Source organism: Pleurodeles waltl, chromosome 6, assembly GCF_031143425.1.
Source record: "Pleurodeles waltl isolate 20211129_DDA chromosome 6, aPleWal1.hap1.20221129, whole genome shotgun sequence".
Taxonomy (NCBI): domain Eukaryota; kingdom Metazoa; phylum Chordata; class Amphibia; order Caudata; family Salamandridae; genus Pleurodeles; species Pleurodeles waltl.
Genome location: NC_090445.1, coordinates 163107231 through 163126108, shown reverse-complemented (window position 1 = coordinate 163126108; position 18878 = coordinate 163107231). Strand labels below are relative to the sequence as shown.

The 18878-nt window shown below is 42.8% G+C and overlaps 1 protein-coding gene across 3 annotated transcripts in view; it reads left to right on the top strand.

Annotated features, from left to right (window-relative positions):
* RETREG3 (reticulophagy regulator family member 3) overlaps nucleotides 1-18386 on the top strand; it is a 227730-nt gene extending 209344 nt beyond the window's left edge. For all 3 annotated transcript variants that reach the window (XM_069237719.1, XM_069237717.1, XM_069237716.1), the window contains 2 exons: nucleotides 6781-6913; nucleotides 17681-18386. In XM_069237719.1, coding sequence (XP_069093820.1) covers nucleotides 6781-6913; nucleotides 17681-18135 — 588 coding nt within the window. In that variant the 3' untranslated portion in view covers nucleotides 18136-18386. The remainder of the gene's footprint in view (nucleotides 1-6780; nucleotides 6914-17680) is intronic.
* Nucleotides 18387-18878: the final 492 nt, after the last annotated feature.

Below are 18878 nucleotides of genomic sequence, written 5' to 3'. Positions count from 1 at the left end.
CTCGGAGTGTTACAAGTTGTTTTTCTTCGAAGAAGTCTTTTCGAGTCACGAGACCGAGGGACTCCTCCCATTTCGACTCCATTGCGCATGGGCGTCGACTCCATCTTAGATTGTTTTTTCCCGCCATCGGGTTCGGACGTGTTCCTTTTCGCGCCGTGTTTCGGGTCGGAAAGTTAGTTAGAATCTCGGAAAAATCGACGGTATTGTTTGCGTTCGGTATCGGGTTAGTTTCAACAGATCGACACCGAATTAAGAAGAGCTCCGGTGGCCCTTCTGGGTTTTTTTCGATCCCCGTCGGGGCCTGGTCGGCCCGGCCACGTGTCTCTTCAAGGCTGATGGAACGGACCCCATTCCGCTTCTGTTCAAAATGCCATAACAAGTATCCATATACAGATCAACATCTGGTCTGTAACTTGTGTTTGTCACCAGAACACAAGGACGATACTTGTGAGACCTGTCGAGCGTTTCGGGCCAGGAAGACACTCGGGGACCGAAGAGCAAGAAGACTGCAAATGGCGTCGGCGCCGACAGGACAAGGGCGTTTCGAGGAGGAGGAAGAAACATTCTCCACCCAGGATTCGGACTCTGAGGAGATCGATCTCGAGGAAACGCCGAAAACCGTGAGTAAGACGTCGAAACAAAGTACTCACGAGAAGACCGCTAAAGCCCAGGGGACGCCACCGCCAACAGGCCATGGCTTAACCCGAAAAATAGGTGACCATTCATCGGCACCGAAAAAGGGCGAGTTGGTGTCGAAGTCATCCGACTCCGGTCGAGATACCGGCACACAGCAATCTCGGGCCCGAGATAGTGGCTCAGAGAAGATTCGGCACCGAGAAAGCGGCACCGAAATGGGTCGGCACTGAGAGAGCACGACGCCGAAAGTAAAGAAGGTTTTGTCTGAGCCGAAAAAAGCAGCCGAAAAGGTTTCGGTACCAAAACAACCGGCCTCGGAACCGAAAACAAGTTCCTACACTGAGGAACAAGGACTGTCCACACAAATGAAGACACATAGATTTGGACAGGAATTAGAGACAATAGAGCCAGATCACACACAAAGACGGCTCTTTATTCAAAAAGATACAGGGAAGATCAGCACTCTTCCTCCAGTCAAAATGAAACGCAAGCTTGCCTTCCAAGACAATGACCAACAGCCACACGCAAAGGTGGCTAAACAAGTAACACCGCCACCATCCCCACATCACTCTCCGCAACCATCACCGGTAGCCACTCTACCAATGATGCAATCCCCAACTCATACAGGAATGAGTCAAGATGACCCTGACGCATGGGACCTTTATGACGCACCGGTGTCAGATAATAGTCCGGAATGCTATCCAGCTAGACCATCGCCACCAAAGGATAGTACAGGCTACGCACAGGTGGTGTCAAGAGCAGCGGCATTTCATAATGTCAGCCTTCATTCAGAACCCATTGAAGACGACTTTCTTTTTAATACACTGTCGTCCACACACACAGCCAATATCAGAGTCTTCCTATGCTACCCGGAATGCTAAAACACTCCAAACAAGTGTTTGAGGAGCCTGTTAAGGGAGAGCCATTACTCCAAGAGTAGATAAAAAATATAAACCGCCACCAACAGACATTACACAACAGCTAACACCAGACTCTGTTGTAGTGGGAGCAGCGCGCAAAAGAGCCAACTCTCATACTTCAGGAGATGCACCACCTCCAGATAAAGAAAGTCGAAAATTCAATGCTGCAGGCAAAAGGGTGGCGGCACAGGCAGCAAACCAGTGGCGTATTGCAAATTCACAAGCTTTGTTAGCCAGATATGCTAGGACCCATTGGGATGAGATGCAACACCTTATTGAACATTTACCCAAGGAGTTCCAAAAAAGAGCGCAGCAAGTAGTAGAAGAAGGACAGAGTATCTCCAATAACCAGATACGGTCAGCAATGGATGCTGCAGACACAGCTGCTAGAACAGTTAACACAGCAGTAACAATAAGGAGACATGCATGGCTGCGTACATCAGGATTTAATCCAGAGATACAGCAAGCTGTGCTGAATATGCCATTCAACGGACAGCAGTTGTTTGGGCCGGAGGTGGACACTGCGATCGAAAAACTTAAAAAAGACACTGACACGGCCAAAGCCATGGGCGCACTCTACTCCCCACAGAGCAGAGGCACATTTCGAAAGACACAATTTCGAGGGGGGTTTCGTGGGCAAACCACAGAAGCCACAACCTCACAAACAAAGCCCACTTACCAGAGCCAGCATCAGCGGGGAGGTTTTCGGGGACAATATAGAGGGGGACAATTTCAAAGGAATAGAGGAAAATTCCAAAGTCCCAAAACTCCTCCAAACAAGCAGTGACTTCAAGGTCACAAATCCCCAACACAACACCTGTGGGGGGGAGACTAACCAAGTTTTACAAACATTGGGAGGAAATAACAACAGACACTTGGGTCTTAGCAATTATCCAGCATGGTTATTGCATAGAATTTCTCAAATTCCCTCCAAACGTCCCACCGAAAACACACAATATGGCGAAACAACATATAGATCTTCTAGGACTAGAAGTTCAGGCATTGCTACACAAAGAAGCAATAGAATTAGTACCAAAACAACAAATAAACACAGGAGTTTACTCCCTGTACTTTCTGATACCCAAAAAAGACAAGAGTCTAAGACCTATATTAGATCTCAGAACATTAAATACCTACATCAAATCAGATCACTTTCACATGGTTACATTACAAGACGTAATCCCACTGCTCAAACAACAAGACTACATGACAACACTAGACCTAAAGGATGCATATTTCCATATACCAATACATCCTTCACACAGAAAGTACCTAAGGTTTGTATTCCAAGGGATACATTACCAATTCAAAGTGTTGCCATTCGGAATAACAACTGCACCAAGAGTTTTTACAAAATGCCTAGCAGTAGTAGCTGCACATATCAGAAGGCAGCAAATACATGTGTTCCCGTACCTAGAAGATTGGTTAATCAAAACCAACACGCTAAGACGGTGTTCACAACACACAAAATATGTCTTAGAAATCCTCCACAAACTAGGTTTCTCAATCAACTGCACAAAGTCACACCTTCTGCCGTGTCAAACACAGCAATACTTAGGAGCGACAATCAACACAGCAAAAGGGATTGCCACTCCAAGTCCACAAAGAGTTCACGCATTTCACAACGTAATACAGACCATGTATCCAAAACAAAAGATACAAGTCAAACTGGTGATGAAACTACTAGGCATGATGTCTTCATGCATAGCCATTGTCCCAAACGCAAGGTTGCACATGCGGCCCTTACAACAGTGCCTAGCATCACAATGGTCACAAGCACAGGGTCAGCTTCTAGATCTGGTGTTGATAGACCGCCAAACATACATCTCGCTTCTATGGTGGACCAGTATAAATTTAAACCAAGGGCGGCCTTTCCAAGACCCAGTGCCACAATACGTAATAACAACAGATGCTTCCATGATAGGGTGGGGAGCACACCTCAATCAACACAGCATCCAAGGACAATGGTACATACAGCAAAAACAGTTTCACATAAATCACTTAGAAATGTTAGCGGTATTTCTAGCGCTGAAAGCATTTCAACCCATAATAAGCCACAAACACATTCTTGTCAAAACAGACAACATGACAACAATGTATTACCTAAACAAACAGGGAGGGACACACTCGACACAGTTGTCTCCTAACACAGAAAATATGGCATTGGGTGATTCACAACCACATTCGCCTAATAGCACAATTTATTCCAGGAATTCAGAACCAGTTAGCAGACAATCTCTCTCTGGATCACCAACAGATCCACTAATGGGAGATTCACCCCCAAATACTACACTTACTTCCAAATTTGGGGAACACCACAAATAGATCTATTTGCAACAAATGAAAACTCAAAATGCCAAAACTTCGCATCCAGGTACCCACAAGATCAGTCTCAGGGCAATGCGTTATGGATGAGCTGGTCAGGGATATTTGCTTACGCTTTTCCCCCTCTCCCACTCCTTCCATATCTAGTAAACAAATTGAGTCAAAACAAACTCAAACTCATACTAATAGCACCAACATGGGCAAGACAACCTTGGTACACAACACTACTAGACCTCTCAGTAGTACCTCATGTCAAACTACCAAACAGACCAGATCTGTTAACACAACACAAACAACAGATCAGACATCCAAATCCAGCATCGCTGAATCTAGCAATTTGGCTCCTGAAATCCTAGAATTCGGACACTTCGACCTCACACAAGAATGTATGGAGGTCATAAGACAAGCTAGGAAACCTACCACTAGACACTGCTATGCAAATAAGTGGAAAAGATTTGTTTATTACTGCCATAATAATCAAATTCAACCCTTACACGCATCTGCCATAGATATAGTAGGATACTTACTACAATTGCAAAAGTCAAAGCTAGCTTTCTCTTCAATAAAGATACATCTTACCGCAATTTCAGCTTACCTGCAAATTACGCACTCAACTTCATTATTTAGGATACCAGTCATAAAAGCATTTATGGAAGGCCTAAAGAGGATTATACCACCAAGAACACCACCAGTTCCTTCATGGAACCTCAACATTGTATTAACACGACTCATGGGTCCACCTTTTGAGCCCATGCACTCTTGTGAAATGCAATACTTAACATGGAAAGTTGCATTTTTGATTGCCATCACATCTCTAAGAAGAGTGAGTGAAATTCAAGCATTTACCATACAAGAACCATTTATTCAAATACACAAGCATAAAGTAGTTCTACGGACAAATCAGTTTTTTTTACCAAAAGTGATCTCACCGTTCCACTTGAATCAAACAGTAGAATTACCAGTGTTCTTCCCACAGCCAGATTCTGTAGCTGAAAGAGCACTGCATACATTAGACATCAAAAGAGCGCTAATGTACTACATTGACAGAACAAAATTAATTCGAAAAACAAAACAACTATTTATTGCTTTCCAAAAACCTCATACAGGGAATCCAATTTCTAAACAAGGCATTGCTAGATGGATAGTTAAGTGTATTCAAACCTGCTATCTTAAAGCAAAAAGAGAGCTGCCTATTACACCAAAGGCACACTCAACCAGAAAGAAAGGTGCTACCATGGCCTTTCTAGGAAATATCCCAATGAACGAAATATGTAAGGCAGCAACATGGTCTACGCCTCATACATTTACCAAACACTAGATAACTGCTTACAAGTCTATGCACAGCATGTGTATCTGCAGCTACACATGCCATCGAACAGAAAATGTCACTTACCCAGTGTACATCTGTTCGTGGCATTAGTCGCTGCAGATTCACATGCGCCCACCCGCCTCCCCGGGAGCCTGTAGCCGTTTAGAAGTTGATCTTGAACATTTGTAAATTTGTAAATATATTACTTTAAACTTCATTATGTACATACGTATTCACTCCATTGCATGGGCACTATTATTAGCATACACAACTCCTACCTCACCCTCTACCGGGAAAACAATCTAAGATGAAGTCGACGCCCATGCGCAATGGAGTCGAAATGGAAGGAGTCCCTCGGTCTCGTGACTCGAAAAGACTTCTTCGAAGAAAAACAACTTGTAACACTCCGAGCCCAACACCAGATGGCGGGATGTGCACAGCATGTGAATCTGCAGCGACTAATGCCACGAACAGATGTACACTGGGTAAGTGACATTTTCCATATATATATATATCTGCCCTTATCTGCTGTTGCTCCCCTACTGCTCACGGCAGCTGCTCATCATTCACATTTACTTGATACTCAATAGGATCTTCAAAAAGCATTGGCAAAGACAGTAGGTTTGCACTGGCCACGCCAAAATGGCCTGGTTTTCCTATGGCGCTTCAAAGGACTTATTTGAAGGAGAAAAGATGCAGCTGATCTATTTTTAATTTGAATTTTTCATCTAAAATAAAATCTCGTAATCTGCAGGTTCAAACTTTCCTCATTGATGCCAGAACAGCTTCCATTAATACCTGTTTTTTAATATAGAGCTTATTGGTACTTTTTTAGTTTTACAACTGTTACTTGTATTTGAAACTCCATCTCCACTCCCAAGGGAGGACCTGTTGAGTATTAAGACTGTGAGCCCCATGTTACATGGCACAGAATCAGTGTGCCTCCTGACAACTACTTTGCCCCTCCCCCAGTATTTGTAATACAGTGATCTCGCAAACGTCGTCCCTGATTTGAGGGACAACCCCCTGTGATCAAGCCAATTTACATTTTATATTGGTGCAATCCAAAGACCGTAACAGCTGCTCAAATATCAGTGGCCCGCTTCTGCAATAGTAAAGTGCTTGTTTGGTGGAAAAATCGGGAACAAACACCTCTTGTGTCTTGGGACTTTTTGGGATAGGCACATGTATCACCAACTAGCATTTGACTCGAAATGCAGTTTTTTCGATTGCTATATAATAAGGAAAAGCAACAAGGAGACTGAAAATCAGGTGCCTGCTGGAAGCTTGAAAAACAGTGTTTTCAAACCCAGTTTATGTCTGAAAAACATTTGCCATCTTTAGTGCTCTAAATTAGGAAAATAGTGCAAATCCCTTCTTTACAATCATCAGTTGTACCTTACTCTCGGAAGCCTTTTCATTGTTTTAAACCAAATGGTCTGAGTATACTGCAGGGTGGTCATTAATGTGCATATGTTGTGAAGGGAAATAAAACCTGGAATTCTGCTTGAAATGGCTAGTTGAACTGTAAAGTCTGCTTAAGTTACTGCAGGTCCTCTCACGCATTTGTTTATTTGTCATTTCTTCCAGCTGGATGACTCGGATGTTGCTAAAGAACTGACAATTTCTGACTCTGAACATTCAGATGCTGAAATATCTTACACTGAAAATGGAACATTTAATCTGTCCAGGGGGCAGACTCCCCTGACTGAGGGGTCTGAAGGTAAGACACTAGCTTTTGCACTGGATTTGTCCAATTTGAGATCCCTCCCAATCCAGTAATTGTTCATTATTCAATCTTGAAGTTTGTATCACCATCGTTTTGTTAACATCTCAGACCATACACAGATAGGTGAAACACAGCTTCTTCTGCAGCGTAGAGTTTGTACTTCTTTGTCCTAGTCACTGATTGTAAAAAAGAAAAATAGAAAAAAAGTCATGCAATAATCCTTTGTCCAACCGGTAGAGTGCACTCTAAATTAATGCTGCCAAAACCTAGAAAGTAACAAAAAAACACTTTTATTTTTAGATTCTTGCTTAATTCCAGGCACTGATATAGTCCACATCGTGCCTTTTTAATCCTGTGTGACTTCATCAAACCCTTGGGTGTTAATGAAAATGTTCTAGCTTGCTAATGGAAATGCTTTTGCTTCATCAGCTTGAGTTTCACCTGCTGTGTTGCCTTTCTACTTGTTTTAGCTCCCTTACCCCCCACATGCTATCTTTTCACTTCCTCCTGATCACATTTTAGAGCTACTAGTCACCAAGTCTCTCAAGATTTGTTACGACTTACTCTTTTCCTTTTTATCATCACAACTTGGTACCTTTGTATGCCTCCTTTATATATGTAAACTATTCAGTTAAATGTTTGTGTACAGTTAACTTATTTCCTCTCCTCTGAACTTGGAGAGATGCATGTTAATTAATGTACACCAAAAGGTCAGGGTCATTTGCCAATCTTGAATACATTCTATTAGTTTCAAAAGTTAACTTACTCTTCTCCAATATATGGTTCTTTTTAATACCCATAAACAGTGAAGTATCTCCATACATGAAATTCTGTGAACAGCAATTTAAAAATATTTTTACAAAGAAAACATGCCTCTAAGAGACCATATTTTGTACAGTTTTTTTTTTTTTAATAATACATAAATCCAATTTGCCAAATTCTCACCTGGGTACATTTGCCCGAAAACCCTACTGTTCTACTGAAACCTCAAACTAAGGGGAAGATATATTGTCTGATAATCTGAGCACATACTGTACTAATTAGACTCTGCACTTTTAGGGAATTCTAGAAGCTGCCAGCCTTCCCACCATGCAGTTTAGATTTATTGAGAGTTTGTTGCCTTTTTAAGGCTATTTTTATGAAAACCTGTGTCTTTAGCTTCTTTCAACTCCTTTTGTCATTTTCATTGGATTCCATCTATTTTCTTGCAATTAATGTCCTTTTTCCCGTCTCTCTCTAAGATGTTTCTCTTCACTTTTCTCTCCATGCTGGCTCCTTTTAACAGGAGCCCTTCATGTGGAGATAAGAAGTCCTGGATAAATAAACACAATACTTGTGTCGTCTGGATTCTCATTCCATCAGGAGGTTTAAAATGTGTCTGGAGTTGTTATACAGCTGCTTCAGTGATAGGGAGGGAGTTCTGTTCCATGCAAAGTAGTGGTGATAGCTTATTCAGCCTTTTCTTCAGCCCCTGGTGTGACCACGTCTGATTCTCCTTTGGACTGCATATCATTTCTTGAGTCAGTGGCGCTTCTGGTCAACGTTGGGGCATTCAACTTTTTTTGTGAAGATAGTTGACATGGAGGCAGTTGAAGTTCAGGATTTCTGGACTTTCCCAGACAGTATTTGGCGATTTGATTTCAGTGAAAGTTGTTTCAGTCATAAAGGGCAATAAGGGATCCTCCCGTCAGTCCTGTGATGCTAAGAGGCCAGACGCAAATGTCCAGTGACAAGGTGAGAAACTGGAGGTGCATCATTATTGTTCCAAATTCTGCAGAGCGGCAACCACATAGATAGAAGCTCCCACCAGTTCCATTAGTGGAGGCTGGCTCATAATTCTCTAGTGTATATTTGCACTTCTGTGGATACTAGCCTTTCAGTGGCACTTTCATCAGCTCCACAAAAGCTGATGGAAAAGATAGAGGGACATCGCTGGGCACCTTAGATGCCTGCTAAGAAGAGGAAGCACGTCACTTTAGAGCTCTAATAATTCCAACCGCTCCTGCGGATCCAGATCTCCAACCTCTTGGAAAATGGTCATACCTGAGTGGATTGTATGAGTTTTTGAAAGGAGCACACTCACTGCCAATTTTGTGTTGTCTTTCAGTTTAAAGTCGGTCTGTCTTAAGAGTATTTTCTAAATATATAGCAGTGGTGGCGGCAGCCCTCTGGAATAGGTAAATATTATTGTACCCATACTTAGATAATTGTCTGGTAAAAGCCAGTTATGCAACAAAACTTCCTAATCTCTTGGGAGACCATCTTTGCTCTTCTCTGCAACCTGAGTCTTGATATCAACTCATTGAAATTGAATTTCCAGAATACTCCAGAGCAAAGAATACGTTACTTGGTATTCACAGTAGAAACCTCTGCAAGCAAAAGTGCTTACTTCAGAGGATAGACTGTCATCTTTACATTCAAACATTGTTTATTTGAAGGCTTTCACAACCCTATATTAGTGAGCCAAGTATCGCACCTCTTGGACTGCTTGGCTTCATGATATTTCAAGTCCCCAATGGCAGACTCCATCTGCTCCTACACAAATGCCTAGAACAGTGGTGGCAGAAGGTGGGGGTCTAAGAGACAATAACACTGAATAGTTCCCCCATTTTGGCTCTCAGCTAGTATCTCAAAAGAGTAAACATGATAAGCAGAGCCCTGTTCCCAAAACCACTTACTCCTGTCTCCATTGCCACAGATGCATTGCTGAAGGGCTGGAGATAGTCATATCGATTGTCTCATGACCGATGATCTCTAATGTAGAAGTTGTACCACATGAACATGCTTGAATTGAGGGCGCTTCACCTGGCATTGAAGTCTTTCATTCCTGTCAGTCTTTGCTATGACGGTACTAATGCAAACAGACAATGTGACTACTATGCACTGTATCATCAAAAAAGTGGGAGACAACATCTCGAGTCCTGTCGAGGGGAAGCACTGTTGATCTTCCATTGGGCCCTAGCGAGGAACATTTCTCTGTTGGAAGTTCACCTCCTGTGCTTACAGCACTGGAGAACAACGGGCTCAGCTGTCAACTTCTAGGTCAACACAAATGGATGCTAAATGATGGCAAGCTAAAAAATACCTTTCACAAGTCAGACGTCCTGCAAATAAATGTATTAATTTCAGGAAAAAAACAAAAAATGCCATGCACCAGCATCCAGGTTCCCAAGGCCTAAATTCCAGGGCAATGCTCTATCGATAAACTAGGTGTGAACAATCACCTATGCTTTTCACTCAATCCCTCTGTTGACCAACATAGTTTTTAAAATGATGGACTGCAAAATGAGGTTCATCTTCTTAGACCTGGACAGGCCCACTTTCTGAACCTGATCGATATGTCTACAATATGGCTACTTGAATATTTCAGGTGACAATGTTAACATCTTGAAATAAGCAAAAGGGGCCTTTAAGTAGGAGGGGGTCTGTGCATTGTATCTTCAGAGGTAGGTGGGCTTGAAACGTTTTAAAGAAGAGATGTAATTTCCTTATCTTCTTTAGTTTCAAAATCTTGCGTTCATTGTTCTTCCATAAAGTGTATTTAGCTGCCATTACTCTTTATAAAAATTAAAAAAAACAGCGCCTCTCAGTTATCATTATCACAATGTCTTGGATTAATGATTTTCTAGAGCCCTTGCAGGAAACATTTTCTCCTTTCAAGAGGCCTGCTCCTCCTTTGGAACTTAACATTGTTGTCTCCACGCTAATGGTTCCTCCTTTTGAACACAAGGCAGACCTACAACACCTCTTGTAGACAAGGCAAATTGAGAACACATCCCCTGGAAGGTGTTTTTTCTTCTAGTTCTACCATTGGTCAGAATAGTAAGTGACCAATGGTTCTGTTCACAAGAACTGTATCTTATTTTCCACTATACCAAAGTTTCCTTAAGAATCCATCCTGCGTTTGGCTGAAATTGATTTTGGATTTTCTGCTTTTCAGCCCAGAGTGATTCTGATTTTCATATAAATCAAGCAGTCTCACTCCCAACATTCTTTGCGGATCACTGTCCGCCTGCAAACCATATATGCTGAAATGTCATTTGAATAACACCAAAATCTATTAAACAGTCCAAACAGTTATTGATAAATTAGGATCTCCCCACATAATAACTTCTTCAAAACAACCCATAGCTAGATGGATAGTTTTTTTTTTTTGTGTGTTTTATTTTTGGCATAATCACTTGCTACCCGAATGTTTGTTTTGGTAAGCCCAAGCGGTGAGAGCGCGGGCCTGGACGAAGCCTGCCCGCAACAGTCTGACTCCCGGACAGCCCCGGAACTTACAATCCACTTGGCACCAGCGGGCACCGATACAACTACTGAACAGCACAGATTGGACCTGGGGGGCCATGCAGCACTGATGGACGGACCAGGGATGACTGGTGGAGCGCACTGCTGCCATTTTGAGTGGTGGGCCTGCTGTGGGGCCTCCCTTCTGGCAGTGACAGCGCGGGAATGACTACTCCCCCCGCCTGATTGAGAGAAATGCACAGGAGAACTGGATAAAGAGGGAAAAGATCCTATAGCACTCTGTAAGTACAAACCTACATGAACTGAGCGCGCCTATATATCCAACCACCCATACATTGATCACTGTTATAAGGGCAGTAACGGTGTGAGATACTTCACAGGTCAACCCCACAAAGGAAATTAGTATAACCTGCCAGTGGCTGACACAGCACCATATAGATCCCGGATAGTGCCTACCAGGCTGATGCAGAGTTTGATTGGACTGTGACTCTACCACTTTACGACCTCTTTCATATATATAATTGCTATACTTTCACAGCACAATGGGGTAAAACAGATGCTAAGCATCAACGCCTCACCTTTGACTCAAAAAGACAGCGTACACTCAGTCCCCTGAAATGGAGGACAAGGAGGGTGCAGCTTCCTCGTCTGCGGACGACTTACAGTCCATCCTGCAAGAAATGCGTACAAGCCATGCCACCATTGATGGTAAGCTAGACTCCCTGATGATAAATGATGTGAAAGATCGCTTTGACACACATCAAACGTGCCCAAGTCATTCAGAACAGCGCACATCTGACGTTGAAGACACACAAATACACCACTCAAAGCCTCTAAGTGAGATGAAATCAGAACTGTGCAAAGTACAACTCAAATGAAGATTTGGAGGGAGAAATAATGTGAGCATATTAGGTATTCTGGAAAATACTTTGATGGGGCGCACTGAGGAATACATTGAAAAGCTGCTCTTAAAGTTGTTTGAAGCTGAACATTTTTCTAAATCCTTTATCACACTGAGAGAGCACACAGATCTTTGGCCCCAGATCCGACAGATCCCAGGAGCTCCTCCCAGGCCCATCATCGTTAAGTTCCTTAATTACTGAGATAGAGATCAAGTGCTCCGCTTGGCCTGGGAAGTGCAGGAAGTCCGCCTAACTTTGTTTACAGACATCACCCAAACTGCAGGATGCTCGGCGCAAATTCCTCCCAGTCAAAACAAGCATTTGCAATGCAACGGGTCTCGCGTTTATTCATGTTAGAGCTGATCGCGTTGTAAGCTCCTAACCCGACTTTTCATCTATCGGCAAAAGTGCTTTTATGTACGTAACCCGAAAAAGTGAAATTAACTGTGTAAAGCGCTCGACTTCTGCCAAGCGAAATCGTGCTTGCCTTCCACTAATGAAAGCATGCAGATTTTACTAGGCAAGCCCACAAACCAATCAAACACACTGAAGTGACATCGACATGGCTCCAAGCCCTTTTCTAATAACTAAACCGTCTCGCCGCGATACGCATCCGCGAGCGCATGCAACGTAGGCTCAACCCTAAAAACTGTGGGGCATCTCGTATGTCATGCTCTATCCAGCGCAGCTTTGGCAAGGCAAGCCAAAGATTTTCACAGACCCCTCAGAGGTGCTCTCTTTCCTGCAGAAACGACTCTCGCCTCGGGGGCCGCGTCTCCCAGGGACAGGATGGGATCATGGCTCATCCGTAGACAATGTGGAATGGCTGTTGGCTTAATTCCGTGCAGCTCAGAGTCTTTGCGGTAGTTGATTTTAATTCAGTACATTGCACATAGCCTGCAGCAAGGGCTCCTAGATCTGCATCATTCCGGGGAGCTTAAAACGTAAATGCTTACCTATGCTACACCTCCCATGTGCCTGCACATCTACTGACTTCCTATGTTTCCTGTTGCGTTAATTGCTTTTGATGGTGTTCCTACCCTATTAGTGCTCTGGCCGCCCCCAGCCCGGGGCCATGGTGCTTTCGATGCTACTAGAAGGTTTTGATCACCTGTGTTTTCCAGTTCAAATAATGTTCTTAGTGTTTTGGGAATTCGCTGGGAAATTGGGCCCTAGTGTGGGAGGGGTAGTTGGGGAAGAGGGTGGAGTTCTTATTGAATTTATGTGGGCTGTATCTCATGATAGCTGGCTGAGATTCCAGATGTACACATCTACCCTGTATGCACTGACAGTTCTAGATGAACAATATACCTAATACTGGGAAGTTACTAATAACATTTGTCACATTGAATGTCCGAGGCTTGAACAATCCCTGTAAATGTCGCCAGGTCCTTACATACCCTGATCGTCATAATGTGGATGTCATTTATTTGCACGAAACGCATTTCATGCCAGGAAGGGGAACTGCCCTTCCTAAATCCTGGGTAACATATCAGTGCTTTACTTCTTATTCGTCATATTCTATAGAGGTTGACATACTCCATCGGCTGAAAGTCCCATTTCGTCAGATTAAGACAGTTGTGGATCCAAATGGACGATACTTTATTCTTCAAGGATTAATTGGCACATTCAGGTCACGTTACTTAACACCTGTTGTCGTAATGTTGACTGCCCAGACTTTTTTCACACTGTTCTGAAACAATGCCTAGCTGTAAACCCTGACATTATATGGGGAGGGGACCACAATTTAGTATTGAACACAGACTTAGACTGCTAGATGTTTTGCCAAGGGGCATGGCATCCGGTCAATTAGAGACAGGCTTTCGAGGCTGGAAATAGAGCTACGCAACCTATAACTCAGATATGATGACACCAAAGACAAGAGCCTATTGTCTTGCATGAAAAAGGATCTAATAGAGTTCTGTGTGGAAGCAGATAAAGAGGCGAAGTTCCTTGGTAGAGAGACACAGGCCCAGAAATACGGGGAGGGAAATAGTGCTGGACACACACTTGCCATGCTATTTAAACCTCGCTAGTCTGCGAACTACATTTACACAGTTGACTCGCCTGATGGGCAATCTCGCCACACTCCTGAAGGGGTTTTGCAAGAGTTGGTAGCTTTCTATCATAGATTATATACTCCCACACGTGTGCCACCCCTGAGGGGATAGACACATACCTGCCACGGGTCACTCTGACATGGTTAGATCAGACACGTACGGAAATATTATGCCAGCCTCAAATACTTATGGAGATTAAACAAGTTAATAAGCAACTGACAAATGGGAACTCGCCAGGTAGTGATGGACTCCTGGTAGAATATTATAAAGCCTACGCTGACTAATTGGCACCTGTATTATTAGAAGTATACACAGAAGCATTTCAGGAGGGCAGGCTTCCATTGACTTTGAGGGAGTCAATCATAATCACTCTTAAACCAGACAACCCCCAAAATAAATGTGACTCGTACCGGCACCTGTCTGATAAATGTGGATAGTAAAATTCTGCCTAAGCTTTTATCTAATCGCCTTTTGCCTTCTCACAGCAGTGCTCACCAGAATGGGTCTGGGCAGAGCATTTAAGTGGGTGCAACTCCTCTATACAGGTCCATTGGCCAGGGTGCACTTAAATTGGGGAGTGTTGGAGCTATTTGCAATTACACGAGGAAAGCGACAGGGGTGCCCCTTGTCACCCGTCCTTTACGCCCTTCCTGTCGAGCCTATGGCTTGTGCACTGCGGGAATTTCATCGTAAGCGGGGGGATAACTATGATTTTTATTAGGGCTATTTGCTACGCTAACAAGACTACATGCGTATGTAGCCCCTCCATATATGTCCGGTAGTTTTTCTTTGAGAGTTGGAATATCTGTATGGTAGAAAATGCCTAGATATTCAACCGGCTCTGTACACCACTGCAAATGGAATGTGGTATTGGGCTTGGTGGCAATCAGTCTTGACCCTGTTCCCCGTGAGAAGAGTCCAGCCCGAACTGCCAAGCCAAGTCCTCCCTAGACCCGAAACAAGCATCCTGGGACTGGTTTCAGGTTATCACACTTCATCAGCCAGGCTAGCTTGAATCTGGTGGCATAGCAAGCACGGGACCCACATCTGGGCGTTCCCTTCCCACTTGGGACAACAAATGCAAAAAACAGAAGATGGACGGACAGGTTTGTGTGGGCAGGCAGACAACCCGCATCAGTTGGAATACCTTACAGTTGTGATATAGTAAAGGCGGGATGGCAACCCCCAATTTTGAAATTTACTATTTAGTGGCACAAATACAACATATTCATCACTGGTTCCATAACGGTAGACATGGGCCCCATGTGGTGATAGAAAAGGGTTTGATAAGCCCCACCCTCTGCCTTTGGCCCCATTTACACAGCTTCCTAGATTTACTCAAGAAACTCACAGTGTACGCTGTACCATGTGGACATGGCGAAGACCTGCTACTTTATGCAACATTCCCTTAATCTACCCTAAACATGTTCCCATTGTACACTATCATGAGTTGCATTTAGCCACCACTTCTGGGGTTTTACCACTGCTGCGGCAAAGACATATCCTTACACTGGGTGATTTGATTATTGACAACAAATTTAAATCTAATCAGGACTATGTGGACAACTCTTCAGCCAATATGAGGGATGTGCTTACATACGACAAATTAGTGTATGAAGCCAGACACTTGTTTATTACACTTCCAGAGGAACCCCAGGAATGGTCGATATTGACCATACTCTTCATTAAATCACAGCCATCCAACCTTATATCCTGATTATATACAGCAGCACTAGGTTCTTGAACACCTGACTTCAGTAGAATACGCCGGGCGTGGGAAAGTGACATAGGACAGGACATCACAGATGGGCAGTGGGAATACTGTTGTCAGCAAATTAAAGAGGTATCCTCGAATGGCAGGTACTGATTGATACATTATAAATACCTACACAGAGCATACATCACCCCCAATGGACCTGGCCCTATACTTTCCTGATGCTAACATCGGATGCACCTGCTGCGACCCTCCTCCATTTGGCTTGGGCGTGCCCTGCGATAACCACATTTTGGGCTGGAGTAGTCTCTGCCTTGACCTACATGATTGATCACGCTTATCCCCTTACCCCCATGGTATTATTGCTGTGCTACGTCCAACAGGTCCCTAGAGCATACTGTAAACTTATTGCCTTAGACTCCCTGCTGGGAAAACTGCGGGTGGCGATGAGGTACGTGGCTGCCCTGCACAAAGGTTTGAGGACTGGCTCCTAAACATGACACTGAGAAATGGCCAGGGATATATGCAGAAATGCTGCTGTTTGCATCCTGCCCACGTGACTTTTGGCAACCATTTGGATTCTACTTCTCAACTGCGTGATGATTGAAAGATATATGTAAAGGCAAGACACTGAGACGGGTAAGTGACATGTTTTTTTTTTTTGCCAGTGCATATGTTCCAAATTCCATAGTCTGCAGAAGACTCGATATACCATACTGGGGTTGTCAGATGGAGGCGGGTAGGTGGGAGACATACCTCGTGTTATAAGGCAGAGGGCCATATTGACGGATGGGAACTTACAATGCAACCTATGTATTCTTGCCAGTGCCTCTAATGTCTATGTTCTGGAGGTGCATATAGCTATGTATACTCGACCAGGATATTGTTACACTACAGTACTGTTCTGTTACAATACTGAGTTATACTCTTTTGCCCAATTTTCTGTTACAGTTTGTAAAACGATGAAAATGAATAAATAAAAAATAAAAACAAGAAAAAGATGTGTCTTCAACTCAGCCTTATGTTGCTGAGCTTGTCTAGTGATTGACAATTAGAGAATCCAGTGAAAGCGAAGGTACAAATTGACTTACTGGAAGCCTAGTTCATTGTCCTGGCTTTCTCTCTAAATCCATAAATAATCCTCTGCCCCCGACGTTCCAATAAAGGCATTAATTATTACACTGTATTTTCTTCAAGATGGATCTGTACCTGCACTGCGCAATGGCAAGGTTGTCAACTTTAGGAATTCCTTAAAGTTAAAATTTCTAATTGTTAGTGCGTGCTCTCACGCTATTAAGATGCTACATTTTCCCTTTACTGGGGGATTTTATAAAGGGTCTAGTACCATGTTTTATTTAGCCAAATGCATCATAGTGTAATTTTGCCTCAATTGGTTTACTTTTTAAAACAAATAAAGAAAATACATGCAACATGTTACCTTTTATGGGTTTTTTTTTGTTGAAAATATTTTTTTTTAATTGTGCCCGACAATACAGCTCATGCATGCAGGTATTCAACCGTTTATGAATTAATAGAGAATACCATAATGCAGAACTAGAATCACATACAAGTTCCTTTTCATTTTGGGCACAAGCAATCCATTTCTCTACCACAAAATACCGGTTTGGACTAAGTTGATGTTGATGAAGGTTGCTGTAAAGTACATATTTTAAGTTAACAATACATACAGTATTGATATAAAATGTGAATGCTGGTTGCGCTAGTCTTAGACAACTAACTGTGGTATCCACGTATGATTGTTAGATTGACACTATTTCCTTGTATTGTTTTAGTCTGTAATTTGAAAGTGTGTACTTTAATTTGTTTTCATTAGATTTTGATCGACACAGTGATCCAGAGGAGTCATTTGCAAGAGACCTTCCAGATTTTCCATCCATAAATCCTGAAGCTTTGGGACTAGATGATGAAGATGACACTAGCATTGGCATCCCAAGCACGGCTTATCTCTCACAGAGGGCAGAAGACGCACAGCTTTACTACGACCAGGAAGAATTGGATGCTGAAATGTCACTTAGTGGACTACCACCTATTCAGAATTTCACAAGTGATTTAGCTGGATTAGTTACCAGAGGAATGATCCAGTATGCCCTATCGGGAGCTGCCCAACAAGTTCCCTTGTTCAGTGACAATCAGCCACGACCAGCAAAAGCATATCACAGAAATTCTAGTTCTGAATTGGACACTGATGCAGAAGGGGATGATTTTGAACTACTTGACCAGTCTGAGTTGAACCAGTTTGATCCACCCACTAACCGTGGCCATCAATGAGCACTTGGTGTTTTCTATAAGACCTAACAAAGGTTTGATGAAACATGTTAATTGTAGATTTAATCTTTGAATTCTGTCTGTGTGTATGTGTGCAAATGAGATTTCGGCTAGTGTTCCTGTCAAACTAGTTGTGCTCATCACTGTGAAGTCTAAGTCTGTAAAATTAGTTTGAGTTTAAAAAAAAAAAAAAAAAAAAAGCAAAAGCTATTTCACCGATTCAAAACAAACAAAAATAAAATCGATGCTCTTCATATTTGTGTTCCTTCAGAAGGATTTGATGTATCTACCGAACAAAGTTGTAAAAATCTTCTTTATTTTTAACACTGAACCTTACATTTTCAGTGGTAGGAGTGGCCAAATAAGTTATTCTAGTACTGAAAACGTAATCTCTAGACATGCTGCCTACGTGTTCATCCTGCCATTGCTCAATTGTTTTGTACCGTTTTCTTTTTTTTTTTTCTTCCTTTTTCCCCTCAAAACTTACATCCAGGTTTCCTTGGTTTTAGTGAACAGCTGGTTGCCATGACTGTTGCTATATCCTCCACCACTAGGTAGCTAAGACTATTATTTTGAGGTAAAAAACCTGAACATTGTCAGCTTGGAAACGGCCTAAACCTCATGATAAGTATAGAATCCTCAAATAATTTCCATTATGCATTCATTTAGCCTCCCAGTAGTAGGTAAAACTATAGTAATTTTGCTACGTGCCACTGCTCATTGACAGTGTAACTTTCTGTTTAATG